Here is a 26,297-nt window from a genome sequence, read left to right on the forward strand (position 1 = left end):
ACAAGATTAATATACAGAAATGTGTTGCATTTCTTTACACTAATAATGAAATATCAGAAAGTTAAAAAATATTTCATTTAAAGTTGCATCAAAAAAAAAATACCTAGGAACAAACTTAATCAAGGAGATGAAAGACCTATACACTGAAAACTGTGAAATATTGATAAAGGAAACTGAAGATGATTTAAAGAAATGGGGAGATATCCCATGCTCTTGGATTGGAAAAATTAATATTATTAAAATGACCATACTATCCAAAGTAACCTACAGATTTAATGCAATTCCTATTAAAAATACCCATGACATTTTTCACAGAGCTAAGACAAATAATCCTAAAATTTATATGGAACCACAAAAGACCCAGAATTGTCAAAGCAATCCTGAGGAAATAAGAATAAAGCTGGAGGTATAACCTTCCAGACTTAAGACTATACTACAAAGCTAGAGTAATCAAAACAGCATGGTATTGGCACAAAAACAGACATAGATCAATGGAACAGAATAGAGAGCTCAGAAATAAACTCATGTACTTACAGTCAATTAATCTACAGCAAAGGAGGCAAAAGTATACAATGCAGAAAACACAGTCTCTTCAACAAGTGATGCTGGGAAAGCTGGACAGCTATATTAAAATGCTCCCCCATACCACATACAAAAATAAACTCAGAATGGTTTAAAGACCTAAATATAAGACACCATAATTCCTAGAAGAGAACATAGACAAAACATTCTCAGACATAAATCATACAAATATTTTCTTAGATGAGTCTTCAAAGGCAAAGGAATAAAAGCAAAAATAAACTAATGGGACCTAATCAAATGTAAAAGCTTTGCTCAGCAAAGGAAACCATCAACAAAATGAAAATACAACCTACAGAATGGGAGAAAATATTTGCAGATGATGTGAACAACAGGGGTTAATATCCAAAATATACAAACAGCTTATACAACTCAATATTGAAAAAAACAAAAAACCCAATCCAAACATGGGCAGAAGACCTAAATAGGCATTTTTCCAAAAAAGATATACAGATGGCCAACAGGCACACGAAATGATGCTCAACATTGCTTATTATTAGATAAATGCAAATCAAAGCCACAATGAGGTATCACCTCTTATTGGTCAGAATAGCTATTGTGAAAATGTCTACAAATAATAAATGCTGGATAGGATGTGTAGAAAAGGGAATCCTCACACACTGTTGGTGGGAATGTAAATTGGTACAGTCACTATGGAAAACAATATGGAGGTTCCTTAAAAAGCTAAAAATACAGCTACCATATGATCCAGCAATCCCACGCATGGGTATATATCTGGAAAAAACCAAAAACACTAACTCAAAAAGATACATGCACTCCAACGTTCATGGCAGCACTATTTACAATAGCCAAGACATGTAAAAACCCATGTGCTTATCAGCAGATGATTGGCTTAAGATGTGATATATGTATACAATGGAATATTACTCAGCCATAAAAAAGAATATTGCCATTTGCAGCAACATGGATGGATCTAGAGATTATTATACTAAGTAAAATATGTCAGACAAAGACAAATATATGACTTTACTTATATGTGGAATCTAAAAATAAAATTACAAATAAAACTGTACACAAAACAGAGACAGACAGAGAAAACAAACATGCTTACCAAAGGGGAGAGATGGGGGAGGGACCAATTAGGAGTATGGGATTAATAGATATAAACTATTATACATAAATAGATAAGTAATGAGGATTTACTGTATAGCACAGGGAATTATATTCAATATCTTGTAATAACCTATAATGGAATAAGAAAAAAATATAACTGAATAATTACACCATACACCTGAAATTAACACAGTACTGTAAATCAACTATACTTCTATAAAAAAAAGAAAACACACTAACACACACACACAAAATGAGTACAGGCCTCATATTTGGAGTCTTTATTTAGATATAGTATTTACTTAAATGTTATAATATTGTCTAGATAAAATTTGATAAGAAAAGAAAGAGATACAGATTTCAAATGCTCAGGGTGGGTAGAAAAGTACTTAGTGTCTGTGATCATCTCCCTCTTTTGTTAGAAAACTTCCTCAGTCAAGTATTTCTTACCATCTCACTTGATTTTGAAAGGAAATCATTATCATGAAGTAGGGAGAAAAATTTATTTACTGTTTTCCTATTGATGATGCTGTGAAGTCTGAGGTTTGCTATACTCTGGCAGTTTGGAAAGAGTCCATTTTGTTATTTCTTTGGAACTTTTTTCTCTGTCAGCCATGAGTTTCAAGTTTAGTACTTGTTGAAATATGGTTTTAATATAAGTCCCAAAACAGAGGCAGATATTCAAATTAAATCCCTTTCAACATGTGCTTTTCTAAATCTTGCCTCTACTACTTAAGGGCTATGTTATGTTGGACAAGCTAATCTCTCTGTGCCCTTTTCTTTCTCTATAAAATGGGTATACTAATGGTATATATTACACTAAGTTGTTTTAAAGACTAAATGAGCTAGAATATAAAAAACTGCTTAGAATATTGCTAAGCATACTGTGGGGGAGGAAAAAACAACTTTCTCCTCTACCTCCCTAGGTTCACTAACTGAGGCCCTGCAAATTAGACTGACAAAGGCAGGTTAACACATGAAGCACACATCCACAGAAGAGAAACTCAGTGAAGAGTAACTCAAAGTGGTGGCTTTTATAGCATCTTAAAAAAGAGCAATGGGTGGACTGGAATCAAGATGGCAGAGTAGTAGGACATAGAACTCACTTCTTACCACAAATACATCAAGAATACACCTACAAATGGAACAATTCTCACAGACAGCTACTGAACACTACCAGAAGATCTCAGAAACCTGAAAGGACAAGAAAGGTCTCCACGTAATTGGGTAGGACAAAAGGAAAAAAATAAAAACAAAGAGGAAGCAGGACAGGTTCTGTGCCCCTGGGAGGGGGCTGAAGGAGAGGAGAGGCTCCTGTACCTAGGGAAGTACCCTCACGGGGGAAATCAGCCAGGACAGAAAAGAAGTTTCACAGGCTCAGAGGAGAGTACAACAACTGGTATGTGGCAGTCAGGACAGAGGCGGTCCATGCCACTGCCCTGTGTGTCCCAGCCTGTGATGCGTGTCTAGTTGTATGGGCAGGGTCTGGGTGCTGAAACACAGGGTTTAGAGGACAGACCCAGGGAGAGAACTTGTGTTGCTTGTGCAGAGACAGCCAGAAGGGGCTGGAGTGTGGGGCACTGCTCTAGGGTGTGTACGTGGAAGAAGCCTGAGCTGCCACAGAAGTACCATTGTTAAGTGGTGTGCAAAGGGAGGGGTAGGGCTGCCACTGAAGCCTCTTTCCCCACTTGCTGAACCCTGCCTCCATGGGCTCCAGGGGAGGCTCCCATCTGGGCAGGCTCACACTCCCTGGCCATGGCCTCAGTGGCCCCAGGAATACAAGCCAATGGCTTGCCTCCATGCAGTGGTGGGGCTGAAATCACAGCTGAGCCCCAGGGGCCATGTAACTTAGGAAGCAGGGCTGAAATCTCTCCCTGCAGCTGCGTGAGCCACAGATTTGCACCTCCTCTTCCAGCTTTGTAAATTCAGCACCTGCAGAACATCCAAATGGACAACGGATGCTCCCATGGCTGGGACAGGTCTGGCCTTAGAAGCTATGGACTTTGTGGGCACATACACACAAAGGCTGGGCTGAGCTAGGGTCTGAGCTGCCTCCATATCTCTCACAGTGGGTCTAGGTGTGCAACTACTGCAGTCCTGGGACCTGACTTCAGTGTACCTGCACTGGTGGCCTTGTGAAAACAAAGCCTAAGAGGCACCAGGGCCGATTACCAGCCTATCCAGCATGTTGCCAGCATATTCTCGGCTGAGGTGGTCTGAGAGCAGTGACAACAACAGTGTACTCTGTGAGCCTGCACAATGGGTGAATGGTGACACAACAGAGCACACTCACAGCTGACCATAGCCAGCAGAGGAACACTCAGTGGCTCCTCTCCCAGTGGGAGTGCTCCAATCCTGCGTACCTCACACCACAGATCAGAAACACAGCTCACAAATGGATCTGGGGGCTTCTACTCCAAATAGGGAGATGACCCTACCCCTGAAAGTGCAGTGACAACCACAGAGCAAAGAGGAGGCCACACTCAATATCCAGTGCATGCCCTGGTCACAACATCAGTCACACCTCCTATCAAGGGTATAACAGCCAGCATACACTGAGGAAAGAGGTAGAAAACATCCATACTCAAAACAATGCTCACACCAAAAAATATTAAACCCACACTGGTTACACAGGGACATTCCCACATAAAAATAGCCCTCCAAGATCACACTAGATAACCATTTCTCCTAAACTCATAGAGCAAGAGAAATATAAGTAAAATGAAGAAGCACAGGAACCACTCCCAATTATGAGAAAAGAATCTAAAAAATAATAAATATATATATATATGTATAACTGAATCACTTTGCTCTACACCTGAAACTAATACAACGTTGTAAATCAACTATACTCAAATAAAATTAAAGCATTTAAAAAAAAGTATGTGGAGAAAAAAAAAAAAAAAAGATTGAGAGAATTCCCCTGAAAGAACAAACAAATGAAACAGAACTCTTCAATCTAATAGACACTGAGTTCAAAATGGAGATAATGAAAATACTGAAGGAATTAAGAAAGGCTATCAACAGAAATACAGATTACTGTAAAAAGGAACTAGAAACTATAAGGAGGAGCCAAGAAAAACTAGAAAATTCATTTGAAGAGACAAAAGCTAACCAAAGGCTATGAATAGCAGAATGAATAATACAGAAGAATGAATAAGTGATCTAGAAAACAGAATAATGGAAATCACCCATTTAGAATAGCAGACAGAAACCCAAAGGAAAAAAAAAATAAATTAAAAGCAATATAAGACACCTATGGGATAATATCAAGTATGCCAATCTACACATAATAGGGATCCCAGAAGGAAAAGAAAGAGAAAAGGGGATTGAAAATGTATTTGAAGAAATTATGGCTGAAAACTTCCCAAACCTAAAGAAGGAAACAGACATCCAGATACAGGAAGCACAGAGAGTCCCAAACAAGATAAACCCAAACAGACCTACACCAAGACATAATAAAAATAACAAAAGTTAAAGAGAGGATTCTAAAGGCATCACGAGAATAACAAAGAATTAACTACAAGGGAACCCCCATAAGGCTGTCAACTGATTTTTCTACAGAAACGTTGCAGGCCAGAAGGAAGTGGTAAGGTATATTCAAAGTCCTGAAATGGAAAAATCTGCAAGCTAGGATTCTCTATCCAGCAAGATTATCATTTAGAATAGAGGGAGAGAGAAAGAATTTCTCAAACAAAAATTAAAAGAATACAGCAATACTAAACCTATCCTAAAGGAAATATTGAAAGTTCTTCTCTAAATAGAAAAGAAGTAAGAATCCATAGGAAGAGAAAATTAATATTGGAAAACAAATCACTTAAATAAGCCAGTACACAGGCTAAAAAAAAAATTCTGTGAAAGTGATAATAACCTCAGTGAACAGCAAAAGGATGAACATGAAGATGCAAAAGAGGACATCAAAATCATAAAGTGTGGGCGAGGAGAGTAAGAAAATGTAGATTTTTTTTTTTCTAGAATGTGTTTGAGCTTATATGACTACCATTCTAAGGCAAGTAAATATAGGAAGGGGTTAACATATAAAATCAATGGGAAAACAAGATTTAAAATGGTAATAAATACTAACTACCAGTAATTACCTTAAATGTCAATGAACTAAATGCTTCAGTCAAAAGACACAGAGTGGCAGACTGGATTAAAATATAAGAGCCTACAGTATGCTGCCTACAAGAGACCCACTTTAGGGCAAAGAATACACATAGATTAAAAGTGAGGGGATGGAAAAAGATATTTCATGCAAACAGAAATGACAAGAAAGTGGGAATCACAATACTCATATCAGACAAAATAGATTTTAAAACAAAATCTACAAAGAAAGATAAAAAAGGACACTATATATAGGGCTCCCCTGGTGGCGTAGTGGTTGAGAGTCTGCCTGCCGATGCAGGGGACACGGGTTCGTGCCCCGTTCCAGGAGAATCCCACATGCCGCGGAGCGGCTGGGCCCGTGAGCCATGGCTGCTGAGCCTGCACGTCCAGAGCCTGTGCTCCGCAACAGGAGAGGCCACAACAGTGGGAGGCCCGCGTACCACAAAAAAAAAAAAAAAAAAAGGACACTATATAATGATAAAAGGATCAATACAAGAATACAAGGAGAGGATATTACACCCATCAATGTATATGCACCCAATATAAGAGCACCCAAATACATAAAACAAATAGTAACAGCCATAAAGGGAGAAACTGACAGGTATACAAAAATAGTAGGAGACTTTAACACTCCACTCATATCAATGGACAGATCTTCAAAGCAGAAAATCAATAAGGCAACAGAGACCCTAAATGATACAATAGAATAGCTACATTTAATTGATATCTTCAGGACATTACATCCAAAAAAAGCAGAATACACATTCTTTCCAAGTGCATATGGAACATTGTCTAGGATTGGCCACATACTAGGGCACAAAATAAGCCTCAACAAATTTAAGAGTATAGAAATTATTTCAAGCATCTTTTCTGACCACAATGACATGAAATTAGAAATCAACCACAGAAAAAGAAATGAGAAAGAAACAATTACATGGAGACTTAACAACATGCTAGTAAAAAACCAACTGGTTGGTCAAGAATGAAATCAAAGAAGAAATTAAAAAATACCTTGAGGCAAATGACAATGAAAACACAACCATATGAAATCTATGGGATTCAGCAAAAGCAGTCCTTAGAGGGAAGTTCATAGTGATACAGGCCTTCTTTAAGAAACAAGAAAAAATCTCAAATAAACAACCTAACCCACCACCTGAAAGAATTAGAACACCAGGCACAGTGGATAAGACTCTGCAATCCCAATGCAAGGGGCCAGGGTTCGATCCCTGCTCAGGGAATTGGATCCCACATGCATGCTGCAAGTAAGAGTTCATATGCCACAACTAAGAAGCCCAAGTGCCTCAACTAAGGAGCCAGGGAACCGCAACTAAGGAGCCTGTCTGCCACAACTAAGACCTGGTACAACCAAATAAATAAATAAAAAAAAAATTAGAAAACCAAGAACAAACAAAATTAGAAAAAGAAGAATAAAATAGCAGAAGGAAGGAGATAATATAGATCAAAGAGGAAAAAAATAAAATAGAGTTTAAAAAATAGAAAAAAATCAATAAAAACAAGACCTGGTTCTTTGAAAGGGTAAACAAAATTGACAAATCTCTGTCCAGGCTCACCAAGAAGAAAAGAGAGAGGACCTAAAAGAACAAAATAAGAAGTGAAAGAGGAGAAATCACAACACATACTGCTGAAAAAAAAATACTATGAAAAAGTATATGCCAACAAATTTGACAATCTCAAAGAAATGGACAACTTTCTAGAAACATACAGCTCACCAAAACTGAATTAAGAAGAAAGAGATAACTTGAACAGACCAATCACCAGAAATGAAACAGAATCTGTAATAAAAATAAATTCCTACAAACCAAAGTCCAGGACCAGATGGCTTCATGGGGAATTCTACCAAACATACAAAGAAGAACTTATATTGATCTTTGTCAAACTCTTCCAAAAGACTGAAGATGAAGGAACACTCCCAAAGACATTCTACGAAGACACCATCACCCCGATATTAAAACCAGACAAAGACACTACCAAAAAAGAAAATTATAGTTCAATATCTTTGATGAATATAGATGTAAAAATACTCAACAAAATATTAGCAAATCTAATCAAACAACACATAAAAAAGGTCATACACCATGACCAAGTGGGATTCATCCCATGGTTACAAGGATGGTTCAATATATGCAAATCAATCAATGTGATACACCACATCAACATAAGAAAAGACAAAAACCATATGTTCATCTCAATACATGCAGAAAAATCATTTGATAAAATTCAACATCCATTCATTATAAAAACCCTTAAGAAAGTGTGTATAGAGGGAACATATCTCAACATAAAAGCTATTTATGACAAATCCACATCCAATATAATGCTCAATGGTGAAAAGCTGAAAGCCTTCCTGCTAAAATCTAGAACAAGACAAGGATGCACATTCTCACCCCTTCTCTTCAACATAGTATTGGAAGGAAGTCCTAGCCACAGCAATCAAACAAGAAAAAGAAATAAAATTTATTCAAATTGGTAGGGAAGAGGTAAAATTGTCATTGTCCACAGATGACATGATAATACATATAGAAAACCCTAAAGACTCCAAACAAAAACGAGAACTGATCAACGAATTCAGCAAGGTAGCAGGATACAAGATTAACATACAGAAATCAGTTGCATTTCTTTACACTAACAATGAAATATCAGAAAGGGAATGTAAACACACAATCCCTTTTAAAATAGCAACCCCCAAAATAAAATACTTAGGAAAAAACCTTACCAAGGAGGTGAAAGACTTATATGCTGAGAACTACAAAACATTAGTAAAGGAAATTGAAGACGATTCAAAGAAATGGAAGTATATCCCATGCTGTTGTACTGGAAGAATTAATATTTTAAAAATGACCATACTACGCAAAGCAATCAACAGATTGAATGCAATCCCTATTAAATTACCCAAGGCATTTTTCACAGAAATAGAATTATACTAAAAATCATATGGAACCATAAAAGTGCCAGAATTGCCAAAGCAATCCTGAGGAAAAAGAAAAAAGCAGGAGGCATAACCATCCCAGACTTCAGACAATACTACAAGGGTACAGTAATCAAAACAGCATGGTACTGGCACAAAAACAGACATACAGATCAATGGAACAGAATAGAGAGTCCAGAAATAAACACACACCTATGGACAATTAATCTTCAACAAAGGAGGCAAGAATATACAATGGGGAAAAGATAGTCTCCTCAGCAAGTGGGAAGTTGGACAGCCGTATATAAATCAATGAAGTTAGAACACACCCTCACACCATTCACAAAAATAAACTGAAAATAACTTAAATACTAAAATGTAAGACAAGACAGCAAAAAACTCCTAGAAGAGAACATAGGCAAAACATTCTCTGACATACCACTGTTTTCTTAGGTCAGTCTCCCAAGGCAATAGAAATAAAAACAGAAATAAACAAATGGGACATAATCAAACTTACAGGCTTTTGCACAGCAAAAGAAACCATAAAGAAAATGAAAAGAAAATCTACAGACTGGGAGAAAATATTTGCAAATGATGCGACCAACAAGGGTTTAATTTCGAAAATACAAAAGCAGCTCATGCAGTTCAGCAACAAAAAACAAACCCAATCAAAAAGTGATCAGAAGACCTAAATAGACATTTCTCCCAAGAAGATATACATATGTCCAATAGGCACATGAAAAGATGCTCAACATCTCTAATTACTAGAGAAATGAAAATCAAAACTACAATGAGGTACCACCTCACACTGGTCAGAAAGGCCATTATTAAAAATTCTACAAATAACAGATGCTGGAGAGGGTGTGCAGAAAAGGGAATCCTCTTATGCAGTTGTTGGGAATGTAAACTGGTACAGCCAGTATGGAGGTTCCTCAAAAAACTAAAAAACAGAGTTGCCATATGATCCAGAAATCACTCATATAGGCATATTCCCAGACAAACCTACAATTTGAAAAGATACTTGCACCCCTATGTTCATATCAGCACTATTCACAATAGTCAAGACATAGAAACAACCTAAATATACACTGACAGATGAATAGGTAAAGCAGATGTGGTACATATATACAAGAGAATACTTCTCAGCCACAAAAAAGAATGAAATAATGCTATTTGCAACAACATGGATGCAACTAGAGATTATCATACTAAGTGAAGTAAGTCAGAAAGAAAAAGACAAATATCATATGATATCACTTTTTGTGAAATCTGAAATATGGCACAAATGAACCTATCTACAAAACAGGAACAGACTCACAGAGAACAGACTTATGGTGGTGGGGTGCTGGGGCAGGGAGGACTGTGATTAGCAGAGGCAAACTATTATAAATAGGATTGCTAAACAACAAGGTCCTACTATATAGCACGGGGAACTATATTCAATACCCTGTGATAAACCATAATGGCAAAGGATATGAAAAAATAATGTGTGTGTGTGTATATATATACATGTATATATATTTATTTGTATGTATGTGTGTATATATATATATATATATATATACACACTCACACACATGTAAAACTGAGTCACTTTGCTGTACAGAAAAAATAAACACAACATTGTAAATCAACTATACCTCAATTAATTAGAAATTTTTTTTTTAAAAAGAGCAATGAATTAATAGGGAAGTGACAAGCCTCCCCAAAATTGTTTTAGGCTTTCAAGGGCAGCAAACTGTGGGAAGGGAAATATGTGGTGGAAACTAAAAGATGTTGAGGGTTATTTTAGTAAGATTTGTTATATAGATTCCTCTTGGTGGTATCTCTGGGCTGATGAGAGTGTAGGTGCATTTCCAGTGATTAAGAGTTAGGGGAGTATAGAGAGCTCTTCTGTCTACACTTTCTCAATTGTCTTCAGATCAAAATACTTCTTATGCTAAAGTGGCATGTTTGGGTGGCATATTTCGTACAACATATTAAATTTGCTACAAATATTAACAATTATTTTCACCATTATTAATTTATGCCATCAAATTTATTCCATATCAACTTGTTAGAAACCTGGTGAAATCCACAGGGAACATGAAACTCTCTGTTCTTGAGGAGTTCTGCCTGAGAGACAAGTGTCCATCTAAGAATAGCAATGGTGTGTGATCAGTGCCACGATGAAACCATGCTATGGTTGCACTGAGCTTAATCAACAAAGTTTGCTTTGGGTTGCTGACAAAACATGAGGAGTGGGCTTCTTTCTGAAATTCATCAAATGTGTGTTCTTGTTTCTCTAGACAATAAGAAACCTGTGCTCTCATTAGTAACTCCCAGAGTCAGTAGCTGGATTTCCTCCCATATACCAAGTCAGAAAATATAGAACTTTTATTCATTAATTTACCATGATCCTTTAAACATTACAAGTAAAAAGAATCTGCTTTTTTTGTCTACCAATGGACCAAGTTACATTTTTTCTAATAGCCTAAAATAAAGTTTACTAAAACATCTTCACATGTGTGTGTCCATGTATTATATTATCCCTATCAGCCGTCTAATTATTCTGACCTGCGTACACCTTTTAAAATAGTCATTCATATACATATATGTTATATGTATACAGCAAAGTGAAATGGTGGCATTTTTTATAATTAAAAGGCAGATAGTTTTATTGGCACAGATTCTTGCAGGAGTTGATATATTCTTGGCAAACGCTTAGAAGTGGTCTTTCCCTTGCTCCCTGAAAGTTCCTTTTGGATGAACTATTTACTGGGCCAGGAGATATCATCTGATGATCGCACAGCTCTGTGATACTAAGGACAGAGTTAGTTGAGAATTAAGGGGAGGGAGTAATACGTGTCCAAGGAAGGAAAATCCAGAAATGTCAAATAATAACAGTAGATACCATTTATGAGGTACTTACTGTGTATGCCAGGCATGAGCTAAGCACTTTACATGTTTTAGCTAATTATTGCAAAAACTCTAGACTGTAAATAATACTTCCCATTTTACCAGTGCAGAAGAAGAATTTCAGAGAGTTTAAATAACTTTAATGTGCTGTATATCATAGAGCTATGAAGTGGTGGTGATAGGTCAAGAAGCTTAGTGTCCTGGGAAAGAGCATGGATTTTAGACTCAGACATGATTTTAATACTGACCATTTAGTATTTCTTTCATATTTTTCCATTTCTCTTTGTTGTTGTAATTACTTTTTAGATGTAACTCATGTTTTCTTTTCAAACATTTCCCTTCTTTAAATCATCCTTCCTCCCTCAGTAAGGCAAAGATCAGAGTGGGTCTTTCTCAGCACACTACGCAGTCAAGTAGGATGATTACTTATATAATCAGAGTTTCTGTAAAGAAAGTCCTATTTTGATAAAACAGATATAATAAGGGTGAAAATTTGGTGAATATTCTTGAATTGGGAAAAAGAGTGTGGTGATTTGAGGATAGATACCAAGACAGACTGCTATGGAAATGTTCTACAGCCTGTAAGAAACACAGGGCTTTCTATCTTCACCTAATTACTTTGGTGCCTATAAAACAACATAATTAGCCCTTTATCTCTTAGAACACAATATATTTGTTTCGTTTGCACTGTCTTTTATCCTTATTGATTTATATTACTAGTAAGCGTAATATTTTACAGTATAACAAGCAGCTTACTATTCAGTTATATGATTTGGGAAGAAGACATAAAGTTTAGACTTTCTTCTTCCTGGTCCAGTGTGGGACAGATTACATATCTATCTATACACACACATTTATGAAAATACACATATATCTCTTCAGGTATTTAAACATACATACATACATACATGTATCTCAAAAATGTATAGACAAGTGATAAATACTCAAATAGCAAGAATGAAACAGAAATGTTTTCATAATGTTGTCAGACATAAGTTTTTCTCTGAGTTGACGCTTTGTGTGTTTATAAAACCACAGGAGGGCAAAGCTGGTGTGGTTTATCTTCAGTCTTCACTTATTCACAGCTGCTCACTAGTAGCAATAATAATAATAATTATCACTGTAACTTATCCTCATTTAAAAAGTGAATAACAATTTTTAAATTCCATTGAAAAGGAAAAGCAAAGTTTACTGGCTGCATTGGGGTGGGTAGAGAGGTTCAATTAAATATATATATTTTAAATATAACATCAAAATTTTACGAGATTAAGATACACATCATTTAAAATGTTCTGTGGTGTGTCTGTATCACAGTTATTTGATTTACTTTAAGGATTAAAATATCATTAATTTTTGCTCTTTCCTTGTTACGTGTTTTCCTTGCCTTTGGATTAAACTGTTCAATAGTTTCATTATTTTTTATAGGTGCATGAGAGATTAGTGTTGAAGCTAATTACTGACTGCAAGTACCCAGTACACTTTGTTCTGATAAATAATTTTCTTCTCACTTTGAAATAAGTAATTCAAAATTTTCATTGAACATTGATTTTTAAAAAAATATTTAATTAATTTATTTAGACTGTGCCGGGTCTTAGTTGCAGCACACAGGATCTTTTAGTTGCGGCATGAGTACTTCTTAGTTGTGGCATGCATGCGGGATCTAGTTCCCTGACCAGGGATCAAACCCAGGCCCCCTGCATTGGGAGCGTGGAGTCTTACCCACTGGACCACCAGGGAAGTTCCGAACACTGATTTTTAAGGGATGAATTATCTGAAAATTCAGATAAAACTGAAAGCCTAAATAAAATTGAATATGCTTGTTTGAAATTTATATATTCCTACATTCAGTTATTTCTCAAGTTGGCAGAAACTTTGTATATATACAAACTATTTCCATTTGGTTTTAATTGGATTCTTATGAGTGTACCTAAAATAACGGGAAAAGTCTATATTATAGATGAAGAATTATCAAATGTAATTAATTGTGGAAAATAAGAAAGTATAAAATTACAGAGTAGGCTCTGATGTCCTACTTTATAAGTCTATCACTTTTTTAGTATCTTTATATTTCAGACAATTAATGTCCAACATCTCTAGGTTATCTCTGAGAAAAGAAAGATAAAATATACAAAACTATTAAAAATTTTTCATTTTGAGGCCTTTGAGGTCTTGAGCAAGAAAATTGGTAGATTCTTTGAACTTCAGGGTTTGTTTAACTATGTTAGCCACATATGCAAAAGACAATAGCCCTGAAACTCTCCTCTTTCCTACTTAACTCAAAATTCAAAAATCCCTTTGGAACTGAGACCACTCTTGTAATTCCTTTGTATTCCATATTGTACTTGGTGCTTAATAAATACTTCATGAATGAGCTCTCAAGGAAATTATTTTTCCTTGATTTCTATCAACTTTTACTTTAAAAGTCTTCTCAGATTTTCATAGGTATGATGAGATTAGTGCAGTAGTTACTATGTTCTTTCTTCTATTTTTATCCAAATGTAGACCATTTTGGATCTGCCTTATCTAAGTATTAAAAATATCAAAATTCTTTAAAATCTGTAATGTTATTTAATTATCTTAATGCACTTTATGACATTAAACAGTCAGCTCACAGACTACCTGACATTTACATAATTTAGACATATCTCTTACTGGAGTTCTTGCTTTTGTATGGCTCAGATTCACTTAGTGATGTTGTTTTTAGAATATTGGATTAATGTGTCTGCCAGAACATTCATTAAGTATAGAACAAAATTTCAAGATGACTCATATCCAGATGTCCAGTGCAAAGAACCAATTACTTTTTTCCTTCTATATTTAAGGCCATAGTTTCCCTAAGGGTTCAGTTAAGAACTGCATGTATTATTTTTTGCATATATTAAATATTAGGCTTCAAGAAAGGTGGCTATAGATTAATATAACTCTACTCACTGAATAAAGTACTTTAAAAACTAGTTTGTATTTCAGATAGTGAACTTATATCTTACAAAAGAACTAATTAAATATCCAGAAACAGAGTTATTTGTGAAAAATGCCCATAAATTCTAATTTTTTTTTAGTGTAATTTAATTGATTAATAACAGATTGGGCCATTGCTTAAACAAACAGAGACGACATGGTCTAGAGCATCAAGTGAAGAGAAAACTTAGTAGCTATTCTGTTAATTCAGATCCATAAACAGGAAAACTAGAGAATTTATAATATACAATTTAGAAGGGATTACTGGGGTTGACTATACTCTAATTAGCAAAACTAAATAATTATGACTTTCTCCCTTTGTTTTGATAACTTGGTTTATACTTCCATTGATTAATTCAAGAAACCTATACATTATTATCAAGCGAATGGGCTAAATAATCTTACGTAAAGCAGGGTCTACAAGTAGGAAGCTAAGTCATGACAGACCTCTTTTATTCTGGGCTCTGAAACAGCCCAATCCATTGTCAACCTAGTACTTCAAGCCACAATAAGCAGTCCATGAGAGGTGGGACTCAAGATGATACCTATTTGCCCTTCTAGTTCTTAAGAGTAAAGGTTTGACTAATGCCCAAAGGGTAAACATCCCTTAATCTGACACAATCAGAACCAGTAAATGGTCAAATGATAGAAAAAGCGGTCTATTTTTAACCGAAACATTCATCACCAATCTTTTGATATAGGACCAAGGACTTTTCTTTGAGTTCTGTCCTGGGAATTGGAATTCCGGATTTACTTTCCTATTTAATCCACACTAATGCTGCATCATCTGAGATTTCCAATTTCAGTTTCCTTATTTTGGAGCAATAAATAGGTATTTGCAAAACAATCTGAATGCAGATTCTTTCTCCATTGTCACTGTAGTCCTCCCCTCCCCTTGCTAATAATCTTTTCAGTTATCTCTCCACATAATTCAACAACACTCTCATTTTGTCAATTCATCTCTGTGAGTCTTTCCAAAGCGTTCAGGTTCGTTTTCACAGGAGTAACTTTCTTTCACACTTAATATGTCATTTAAATCATGTAAGTTTGTATATAATAACATGTGGCTGGAAGAAGCTAATTTGGGACCAAACCAAGACCTCTTGGCAAATGTAAAACTCACCAGAGGGAACTGCTGAGTATGCATGGGTGTCACCCAGTAGGTTTAAGTAATGCAGCAGGGAAAAAAACATATACTCCTATAAGGTATCCCAGACCTGTTGCATCTGAATCCCTTGAGAATTTTTTTAAATGTCTCAGCTTATTCTTATACACATTCAATTTGATAAACACTGCTGCCATATTATAGAGTAGTTGCTAACATTTAACGTAAGGGGAAAAACTGCCATACAGTAGAACAGCAATTTCCAGGGTAATTCCAAGAGAACCCTGTTGAAATACACTCTTCCTTCCTGTCACTAGTGTAGTAGATATTTATTGAGTTGCAGTTTTAATTTTTTTTAATTAAAAAAAAAATCTTCCTGGTATCAAAATTTCTTTCCTATGTGAGGGTAATTCCCTGTGAGCTTGGTGGAAAGCAGGGCTTATCTCCCCCACAGAAGGTGAATGGATCTAGGTATTTTGTTCCTGGGGTACAGGCACATGACCTAAGTTCAGTCAATTGGATGAGCTCTCCTAGGACTTTATATCTGAGAGAAGTGAGGCAAAGATGTAGGGGCAGTTCAGGATTATTCATGCTAGTTGTGGATTAACATTCTGGCAATGACAGCAAGTGTTAAGAGACAGCAATGCTGCCGTGGTGGAGAAGTATTCTCAATGAAGTGGTGGCAGTGGGAGTGTCTGAAACATCAATGTCCTAAACATGTTGCTAAGCAGAATCTTGGCAGTACTCTATGATACTCAGCTTCCCTTGGTTACTGCCTTCTTCTCAATGTTTTTCATCACTTCTGTAAACTATTACATGTACACGTAGTCATATATTTACATATATACACACTTTCAATAAATGAATGTTTTTTCTTAAATTAGATAAAATTAGTGTTTGACTGGTACAACCAAATGTACACCTTCTTTGAGTCAGGTACCTGGGGAACCCTTTTGACCCTCTGATACCCATGGCTGAGAGCCATGGGCGAATGCATCTTCTTTTAGAGTTCCCAAAGCAAAGAGCTGATGTTTCTACTATTTACAGTAGTTTTGCTCCCCAGGGATGATCCTGGGGTACTTTAGGGTTAATGACTGAATGCATAAGAAAGTTTTCAGAACTAAGAAGTATATGGAAACATATGTGACAAAATGTAACAACATGGCTGAGTTTTATGGGTTTTGTCTTCCATTCAAATAGCAAATATAAAATAATATGATGATACTCTTTTGGGAAAGGTCTCCAAATACAGCAATTTATTTTTTGTATGTAGCAAGCTAAATGGCTTTTAGTACACAAAGGAGAAATAGTAAAAGATGAGCTACTTCTGAAAATGGGCAGGAGAAATTATCCTTCTCATGAAAATTTAAAGAAGATATTTTTGTTATCTTCAATTTGTTTTTAAGGTAAAGCAATTTATCAAGGTGAAAAAATTCTACCATAATAAAGATCAACTGACTTAAGTTGTATCAGCAACTACCCCAAATTAAGGTTCTCTCTTAAACTGTGATGAAAGAATCCTAGTCACTGATCTTCAGCCAGAATCTAAGTATCTGTAATTTTAAGCTGATTTGTATCCAATTTGGGTAGAAATGGATATGAGTGTTTGTCTTACATAATAGCTTGCCGCAGCCTACTCCTTGAATCATGTAGCATATGGAAAATGTGTTTAGCTTCTTGTAGAATTTCACAAACCAAAACAGAATCTATTTCTATGCACATGGCTTGTTTACAGTCATTATAAAAGTATTACTGTGTTGCTTACTAGTTAGAAAAAGCAAATGTTGGCACATTGCAGACTCCACTGCACTGGTCTTTAAGAAATATATGTATTGCTTTCGAGTTAAAAAAAAAAAACAACACAGTAATTGCATGTCTTGTGCTTTAGACCCAAACATTATTTTTAGGATGTATTTTTATGCTTCCACATGATCTCTCTTCTAGATATTTTATACTAGTTATGGCTGAAGTTTTATGTAAATATATTAGAGATTGTGCTCATGCTTAAATGAACTGTCATTGAGGGATTAATACTGTAACCTTTATGAGCATGTTTTATTAATATCTTATCATTAAATTGAATATTAATAACATTTAACATTTGATAAACGTAGAATGTGTATATAGGAATGTATTTCATGCCAGTGGGTTTTGAATATGTCAAAAGGTCACTATGCCAGCCCCCCACATCATTAAACTTACTTCTCATAATGTATTAATTGCACTGGTACAACACATTGAAGGGGCAGTTCTGGATAAAAATGATTGTAATATCTTTGTTTGCCAGCATGCTGAGCAGTATGCCCTCAAGAAACAGAAGTGTTTCATACAGCTTTTGAAAATATTTTTGCACTCTTAAATTCTGGAAATATATTTGCCATTAAATGATTTATAATGAAACTGAGAATTAGAGGAAGAGAATTCAAAACTATGAATATTATGAGAGATGATTAAATATTTTTATTATACTAATTTGGTTATTCTTAATGGTAAAGCAGTATAACTTGCCTACAAACGAATACTATTTTAAATGATTAAGTAATTAAAATATACTTTAAACTACTTTTATCCTCAAAATACTAAACCAGTTTTTATCTATCTACCTACCTACCTATTTAAATCATTTACCAGGAATTTAAATATGTTTGATAGGTATCCTGACAGTAAAAACCCACCCCTTTTTTTATGGCAATTAAGGATTATGTTAACAGGAAAAAGTAACTTTTGTACAGCTCTGTCATGTAGGAGAATACATGTGACCATCTGAGGCAGTTTCATCTTCATCTGGGAAAGTTCCATGGCTATATCAAGCTTCCTCTCTATTAGTTGGTTTCTTTTACCACCCCCTCCCCAATTTAATAATAAATATAAAACTAATAAAACTTATATTTAGGGAAACTTTCATTAGGTGTTTTGCTAATTCTATTTTGTTTGTCATTTTGATATAATAAAAATTTTTACACATAAAACACATGTACATATGTCTGTGTAGATACATATATAATTGCTTATTTTAACATGGCACAGTGGCTACTTCTGAAAAGCTCTTTAATTGTATGAAGGCTGTGGAAATATCAAAAGGGAAATCTCTATTTCAAGGAGTACTCTCCTTGTAAAAGTAGAGCCACATTTTTCTCAGAGTACAGCTCACAGCCAGATCACTGCTCATGACCCACTTGCCTCTTCATTTGGAAGATGTTTTTCTCCCTCCTATATCCAGGGGATATATGCTTCTTAATACAAAGTTTATACCTGAATTCAAGGATATTTGGAATATAAAGAATATCCTTCTTGCACTGCTCTAATTCATAAAATGCCAAGTATATTCATAAGTACAAAGATTAAGGATATTGGATTATTAGGGATAGTTCCCATTTCAAATAATAGGTTTTGAAAAAAAAATTACTGAAATAACCTCTGAGTTCAAGCATCTTCTGCTCCACTGCCACCCACCATGTACTATTATCAACTGAAATTTTTCTCCAAAGACACAAAATCTATTGTTTTGAAGTGAGTTAATGCTTAAAAGGTAAAATAACCTGAATTGATGTAGGTTACACGGACATTAGAGGGTCTACGAAATTTCCATCACTGAACAAAGCCTGATAAAAATGTAAGTCAGTCAAATCACCATGATTGAAGACCTCCTATATTCACAACACTGAATTAGACCTGATAAAGAAGGAACATATTTCTCAACGCTGATATGTAAAGCAATGATATTATAATATATCCTTGAAAATATAGGGATCAGGGTCCCACAACAGAGGAGAAAAGATGCTGAAAAGATGGACAAGTGAGTATCTTCAGAAACCAGTTGGATATTTAAGGGAAAGAAATGACTTGCAGAGTTCTGTCATGGGTGATTAGGTAGATTTCAGTGTCCATTCACCACCATCAGAGTACAGAGTGGGAAGTTTAGGAGAGGCTGAAGTAGTGACGCCTGGATGAGCTAGGAAACAATGGTCCAGAACTCTATATAAAACTGAGGTCAGTGCTAGGGTAAGTGTAAATTAACTAAACCTTGCACTGTGGCCCTTTCAAACAACTATCATTGTGTAACTGACATCTTTGTCAATTTTCATCTGGACTAAGTCCTTCTCTAGGCTTTATATTACAACCAAAGTAACTATTCCAAAATAAAATCTAATAATCTTTCTTTCTTGCTTAAAAACTTTCATTAGTTTCCTACCGCCCATAAGAAAAAGTGTAACCTCCTTAGCTTGGTACAGAAGGCCCGGTAGGACGTGGCCATGGCTTGCTCTGCCAGCTCTTCTCCTACAGCTACCCACTGTGGCCTTGCACTCTGGCCATACAGAAACACTGGCATTGATCCACTAAGAAGAGCAAGCTGTTTTATAAATCCATACCTTTGCATATGCTATTCCTCCTGCATAGGGTGCTGTCTCCACTTTCTAGCTTGTTTCCTTTCTTATACCCTTGTAACTGGTAATTCCCATCATCCTTCAAGATGAAATTATAATATTCTCCATGATAAATGTTTCCAGCAGCAATCCTTCTTCCGTTATCACTGGACCTTACATTTCTAATATGACAATTAGACAATTATTTTAATCGTTTATATATCTGCCTCTCTTATTAGACCATGAAATTTCAGCTATTTCAGGTGGTTTGGGTTGGAAATAAGTCAAATGATGCAATAATCCATAGCTTTCTACCAAAATGTATTCTTTCTATCTATCAGTGAATAAAAGGAAGCTCTTTAGACTTGCCCACGGCCAAATTCCTCTTTCTCAGATATTTGGATAAATTTCAAGTCACCGTCTTATTACACACACTCTACTTGAGAAGAATTCTAAATGTCAAACATATACAAAGGGAGAGAGAATAGTATAATGAATCCATTACCCCATTTCAACAATTATTAACTAATGGTCAGTCCTGTTCTACCTGTGATGTCCATAGCTCCACTCTCCTTTTTCCTTCCAAATATTTTGAAGCAAATCCCAGATGTAATAACTTTTCATTTGTAAATATTACTGTATATTTCTAGAAGATAAGGACACTTTGAAAATATACTGATGATACCATTATCACACCTAAAATATTAACAATTTCTTAATATTAACAAATCCTTAATTAGTATTCAATTTTGTACTACTCATTTTTAAAAATTGTTTGTTTGAATAAAGACCTAGTAAAGTCTATACTGGATGGGTTGACATTTCTTTTAGTCTAAAGCAGCAGTTCTTAACTGGGGGCAATTTTGCCCTATAAGAGACAGTTTTGGCAGTCTGGAGACAGTTTTAGTTTTTACAACGTCTGTGGACTGAATGTTTGGGTTCTCCCAAAATATGTGTGTTAAAATCCTAAACTCAATGTGATGGTGTTCGAAGATGGGCCTTTGGGAAGTAATCCAGGTTAGATTAGGTCATATACAGGTGGGGCCCTCATGATGGGACTAATGTCCTTATTAAAAGAAGACACGGGATCTCTCTGTGCTCATGCACAAGGCCATGTGAGGATATAACTAGGAAAAGGCCTCTCATCAACAATCCAACCATTGGATTATTGTTTAAGCTGCCCAGTCTCCGGAATTCTGTTATAGCAGCCCAAACTAACTGAGACAACTAAAGGAGGGGTGCTGCTAGTACCTAGTGGGTGGAGGTCAGGGGTACTGCTAAACATCCCACAATGCACAGGAAAGCTGCCACGATAAAGAATTATCCACCCCACCACCCCACAAATGTCAATAACACAAGGTTGAAAAGCCCTGGTCGAGTGGTTCCTCCTTCACCTATTTATTACAATTTATTCATTGAATAAACTGGGTCATTTGTCCTACAGGATTTTCACAGTATTTTGCTGATGACAGACTGTGGTATCATTTTTATATTTTTCTGTCCCTTGTATTTATTAGCAATTAGATTTAGAAGCTTCATCAGATTTAGATCAATTTTTTAGCAAAAATAATTGATTTCACAGGTAGTATTGTGTACTTGCATCAGGAGGTACTTACTGTCTGATCCTCTCTCATCACTAGAGGGAACTTTTGATGATCAATGTCTAGATCCATTAATTCAATAGAGGTCCCAAAATGATAATATTGTATTCTTATAATTTCTTAATTTCTTAAAAACATAAGTTTCTTGGAAATATTTTTTACAATGTTTGATATGAAAATAGCATGGTGCATAAAACATTTACTCATTCTGTATTTCTTTTCAGAAATATCCTGTACCACCTTGATGGGAAGACAAGCCAGTTTTCAATACTCCTGGAGGCTTGGGAACACTGCAAGTCACTTGCATCAAATGAGACCCTTCAAGAAGCCCTGTCAGAAGTATTGAACAGCATTAATGCAGCTCAGGTTTACTTCAAAGCAGGACTTGATGTGTTTGAGAGTGTCTTAGCTGGAAAGAACTGAGAAAACTCTCAGCATTTGAAAACGTTTGTTTACAATTCCTCAAGTGAAAGCTCTAATCTGACTAGATTTTCTGACATTGAAGACTTTTTCCCTCCAATGGCTTTTGATATAAGTATAAAGCTATCCTTCCTTTGTATTTTTTAATGTATGTGTAAAAAGAGCATTTTGCACATTTAATATTTTTTCTTATATCTAGATTTCTGATTATGTAAAAGCAAGTTATTGAAATAATACTTAAGATTTATCTATTAAAAAGAAATCTGCTGTATCTATATCTATATATATATCTATATATCTATAGATATAGATATATCTATAGATATATAGATATATATAAAATATTTGGGGGGGGGAATTTTCCAAGAAGTTCTGGACAATCTTCGCTCCTATGGATAAAACACGTAGAAACAGAAATGATTCCCTATGTTAGAGCTTTAGTGACCTAGTTTCTGTAATAGAAATGAAGAGTTGATATGGTTTCAGATTAACTTTCACTATCAAGTATTCAATATGAAGAACGAGTATTCTGACTGAGTGATTGGTTGACCAAAACCACTTTGAATGTGACTATTTTATGAAGTGAAGTGCCTGTTAGTAACACAACTAGATGTAGTAATACACTGGTTATGAAATTGTATTTTTTTAAGTATTAATGAAAAAAAAAAGAGCCATAAACATTCCAGGGGAAAATCTCAAGGTAGCTGCACAGAGCAATATAAATGTAAATTTTTTTCCTAACAACTTATAAGGTGACTAGCTTTGAAATCCCTAATATGTCTCAGTTGATTTCGGGAGTGATGTATGTCTTGTGAGGGAGAAAATATTTATTTCTTCCTGTGCTGTTTCTGTTGGAAGCACTGAAATAGAGCTACTCTAAAATGAAAGCATCTCACATTGCTCTTCCTTCATGTACTTTTCTGAAACTCCTTGCTGTAAGGCAGTTTTCACAGAATACCATATAATTTCCACAGGAAAGTAGCAAAGTTTCTCTTTGAAAACCCACAATATCTTAAAAAGCATCAAATTGCTATTTCTGCCACTAACAAAAAGGACTCCTTATGAAAGAAATAGTTATTTTGATCAACGAAAAGCTCCTTAATTCTACAAAAAATCTTTTGATGTTTTTTCCCTTCTTTATCCACATGTGACTAAGATGACAACGTAGAAAATATTCATGCTTCTACTTTTAGGCAGAAAATACAGTGTTACTATACTTCAGTTCTTTTCTCATGTTGAAAATGAAGCTTTTCATACTGACATTGTCATTGAATGGCCTTAGTACCCACTATTCCCCGAAACCACAGAATTCCATTAGGTGTTTAAACTTTGAGCTTACCTTTAGAAATTGATTTGGTATTTGACAAAGCAATTCCCCTTAGGAAACATATCCTCAGAATATTTCATGTGGATTATTTTTCTCTAACACAACATTGGAACACACGTCCCCATCATACGCCTCCAGAGCAACTTCATAGACAGTGTCTATAGGTCTAAGTCTTCACTCTTTAATGGATGAACATAAACCTAATCTCAGTTTAAAGGGAAACTGAAGTTGAAAGGAGAGAATTAATCAGCATTGATTGATTTATAAAGGTCAGCTGTTCCTACCATAAGTAATGCTTATACGCTCAAGGCAAAGAAGAGAATTGAGGCAATTAGCTAGATAATTCAAGCAGAAATCCATTTTCATCTGAATTGCCTGTGTGCACATGTTTTACATAAGAAATGAAACTACCTTATAATATATATTTCGTAAACAATGCACTTGTGTGTCTGAAAGTATCTGCCATGTTGAGGAGTGTGTATAGGAAAGGGCTAAAGAACCAAGATCCCACAAGCCTCAATGTCAGTGCCCTCTCTTGCTACACAGAAAACAGCAGAAAAGAGGTGGGAGAAATACACATATAGTTGCATGTCAGGTCAAATAATAGAATCCCTTATACCAAAGGATCAGAAATAGTGAATCAAGGTTCAATGTATTCATTCTAGTTCTTCCTTTGGAGCTGAATTTGAAACAAAGAAAGACAAATAATTATCAGTTAGGTAGTTTATCATTTTACAACAAAATCCTAAGTAAATTCACTCCCTTAGTTTCTAATAGCATTGAGAGCACAAAACACTTGTGTTTGTATATTTTTGTTTAAAGACTGTGTACTTAGCTAAACCACACTGCACAGATCAAAATCTCAATATTCTGTATTTTTTACTTCTACATTATATGGTATTCGCTACTTGAAGACTGAAGTTAACTCTGGACTAACATTTTTATTAGTCTATTTAAGAGATGATATGAAGAAACTAAATTATAATTAAAACAGATGTCCATCAATTATATAAATGCTGCTCTACATCTTTGACTGCAACAAACCTCTTAACTAAGAACATTACTGCTATAGTCTGATTACCTCAGGGTTCCTTTAAATTTATATCATTTAAATTTTTCCCTAATAGATCCAAGTAAATAAAATCCTTTGCACATTAAAATAACAAGTGTTTGCAGTGAATTGGTAGTAGGTTTAAATTGTTGTTGAGATATCTGGGTGCCTGGTACTTCCCACAATCCTTCATACGTAGTATTGTACCAGGACATAATGAATCATAAATGATTATTCTCCCAAGAAAATGTGGCAGATGTGCACCACTGCAATTTGGGTTCAGGCAGGGCACACGTGGGATGCAACCCTTTGTGAAAAAGTATAGATTCCAGAGTAAAAGGAAGCCTGAGACATTCTGATCTAAGCCCTAGAATGTTACCTTCAGTCGGGAAAGCATCAGCGTTCCCATCAGATACACTAACTGAATACAAAGTGATTAAGGAACTGGGGTAGAGTCACATATTCAGTTACTAGCAGAAGTGCTGCTAGAATTTAAGCTTTTCTGCTTTCTCATGCAGTATATAACAGGGTTATAAATGTTCTTTTCCAGTACACTCTATATAACCAGCCATTCTATCAGATGATGTATGGGCTGGAATCACTGCTTTTTAAATGAAGAACTAGTTCATTCTCTGACTATACCTAACAAACGAAACTGTCCCAGGGAATCCACGCAAAAGGCACAAAGCCTGGGTACTTGTGGGGAGGTGGAGAGTCTCTGCATGACACCAGCAGTCAGGAAGGAGGGTATTAAGTAAAATGCTCTTATGAGAGGACATTTTAGCCCTATATTAAATCAGCAGTTTAAATCAGTATTTCTGATTTGGGGGAAGAAAGCCTAGGAATCTTTGTCTTCAAGCAAAATTTCCCAAACCATCCTTATGCATACTGAAGTTTAAGGATTTCTCATCTACATTAATCCTGGGTCCTGAGAAAACATCACTTGTTGATGTACTAAAGAAACTGAAAAGTCACAATAATAAGAGATGCCTACGGCTTTGCTGTGAATGGCACCATTTTAAAAAGAGGGAGAGAGAGTAACCATTGTATCTCTCAAAAAAGACGCAGGCACAGCTAAAGTCTGTGCCTACTACAGGTCAGGAACTGTTCGAGATTTAACCTATTTGTTTTTTCTAATGAATCCTCACGACAACTCATTTAAAAAAATGAGGAAACTTGGTGGAGTGGCTTGCCCAAAGTTCCACAGCTATAAAGACTGGGTCCAGACCTGTGTTCTTCACGCTGTGTGCTGCAAAAAGTTAAGAAACTTTTGATTATAGAAAGTGATATGATTGAAATTTTTAATGTATTTCTGCACCACTGATCAGACTATGTCATCTGCCATTTCACTGGTTTAATGGAGGAGTTTGAAGAAACCTATGCCGTCATTCCTCATTATGGTAGCCCACCCCAACAATGGTGGACATATGTAGGTAACTTAGATCTATAAGAGCATTAAATATAAGTGCACCATTGTAGAATACCATGACAACTAGATGAAAAATTATAACAGACCACAAGCTACATCTCATAATTTCCTCCGCAAAATGTCCATATAATTTCACTGGGGGAAAAAAAAAAGACCAGGTTCTGGGATTTACAACCACAGTTTTATATCCTCCTTAAAACACAGAATAACTAATTGACTTCTTAAATTACATAAATATTCCATATATAGTAGCTTTCCCCCTTGCAAAGATAGGTGTTACAAAAATAAAATGATGATCCGTTACCATCTGTCCAATGATGAATCGGCATCTTTGCCTCAAATGAAAAACTATTTTTGTAATTAGTAGACCTAGCCAAAAATGTTCTCATGAGATATTCTGTGTTATATGTAATTACTCCAAAAATTAAGCTTTCTCTGTGGGTAGCACATTGTCATCT

At 35.4% G+C, this 26,297-nt stretch overlaps 1 protein-coding gene across 8 annotated transcripts in view; it reads left to right on the forward strand.

Moving 5' to 3' along the window:
- Positions 1-22,172, forward strand: part of NAALADL2 (N-acetylated alpha-linked acidic dipeptidase like 2) — a 1,497,545-nt gene extending 1,475,373 nt beyond the window's left edge. For all 8 annotated transcript variants that reach the window (XM_079922501.1, XM_079922499.1, XM_079922500.1 and 5 more), the window contains one exon: positions 21,837-22,172. In XM_079922501.1, the coding sequence (XP_079778627.1) occupies positions 21,837-22,035 (199 nt within the window). In that variant the 3' untranslated portion in view covers positions 22,036-22,172. The remainder of the gene's footprint in view (positions 1-21,836) is intronic.
- The last annotated feature ends 4,125 nt before the right edge of the window (positions 22,173-26,297 follow it).

This window comes from Stenella coeruleoalba, assembly GCF_951394435.1.
Source record: "Stenella coeruleoalba genome assembly, chromosome: 5".
NCBI classification, from domain to species: domain Eukaryota; kingdom Metazoa; phylum Chordata; class Mammalia; order Artiodactyla; family Delphinidae; genus Stenella; species Stenella coeruleoalba.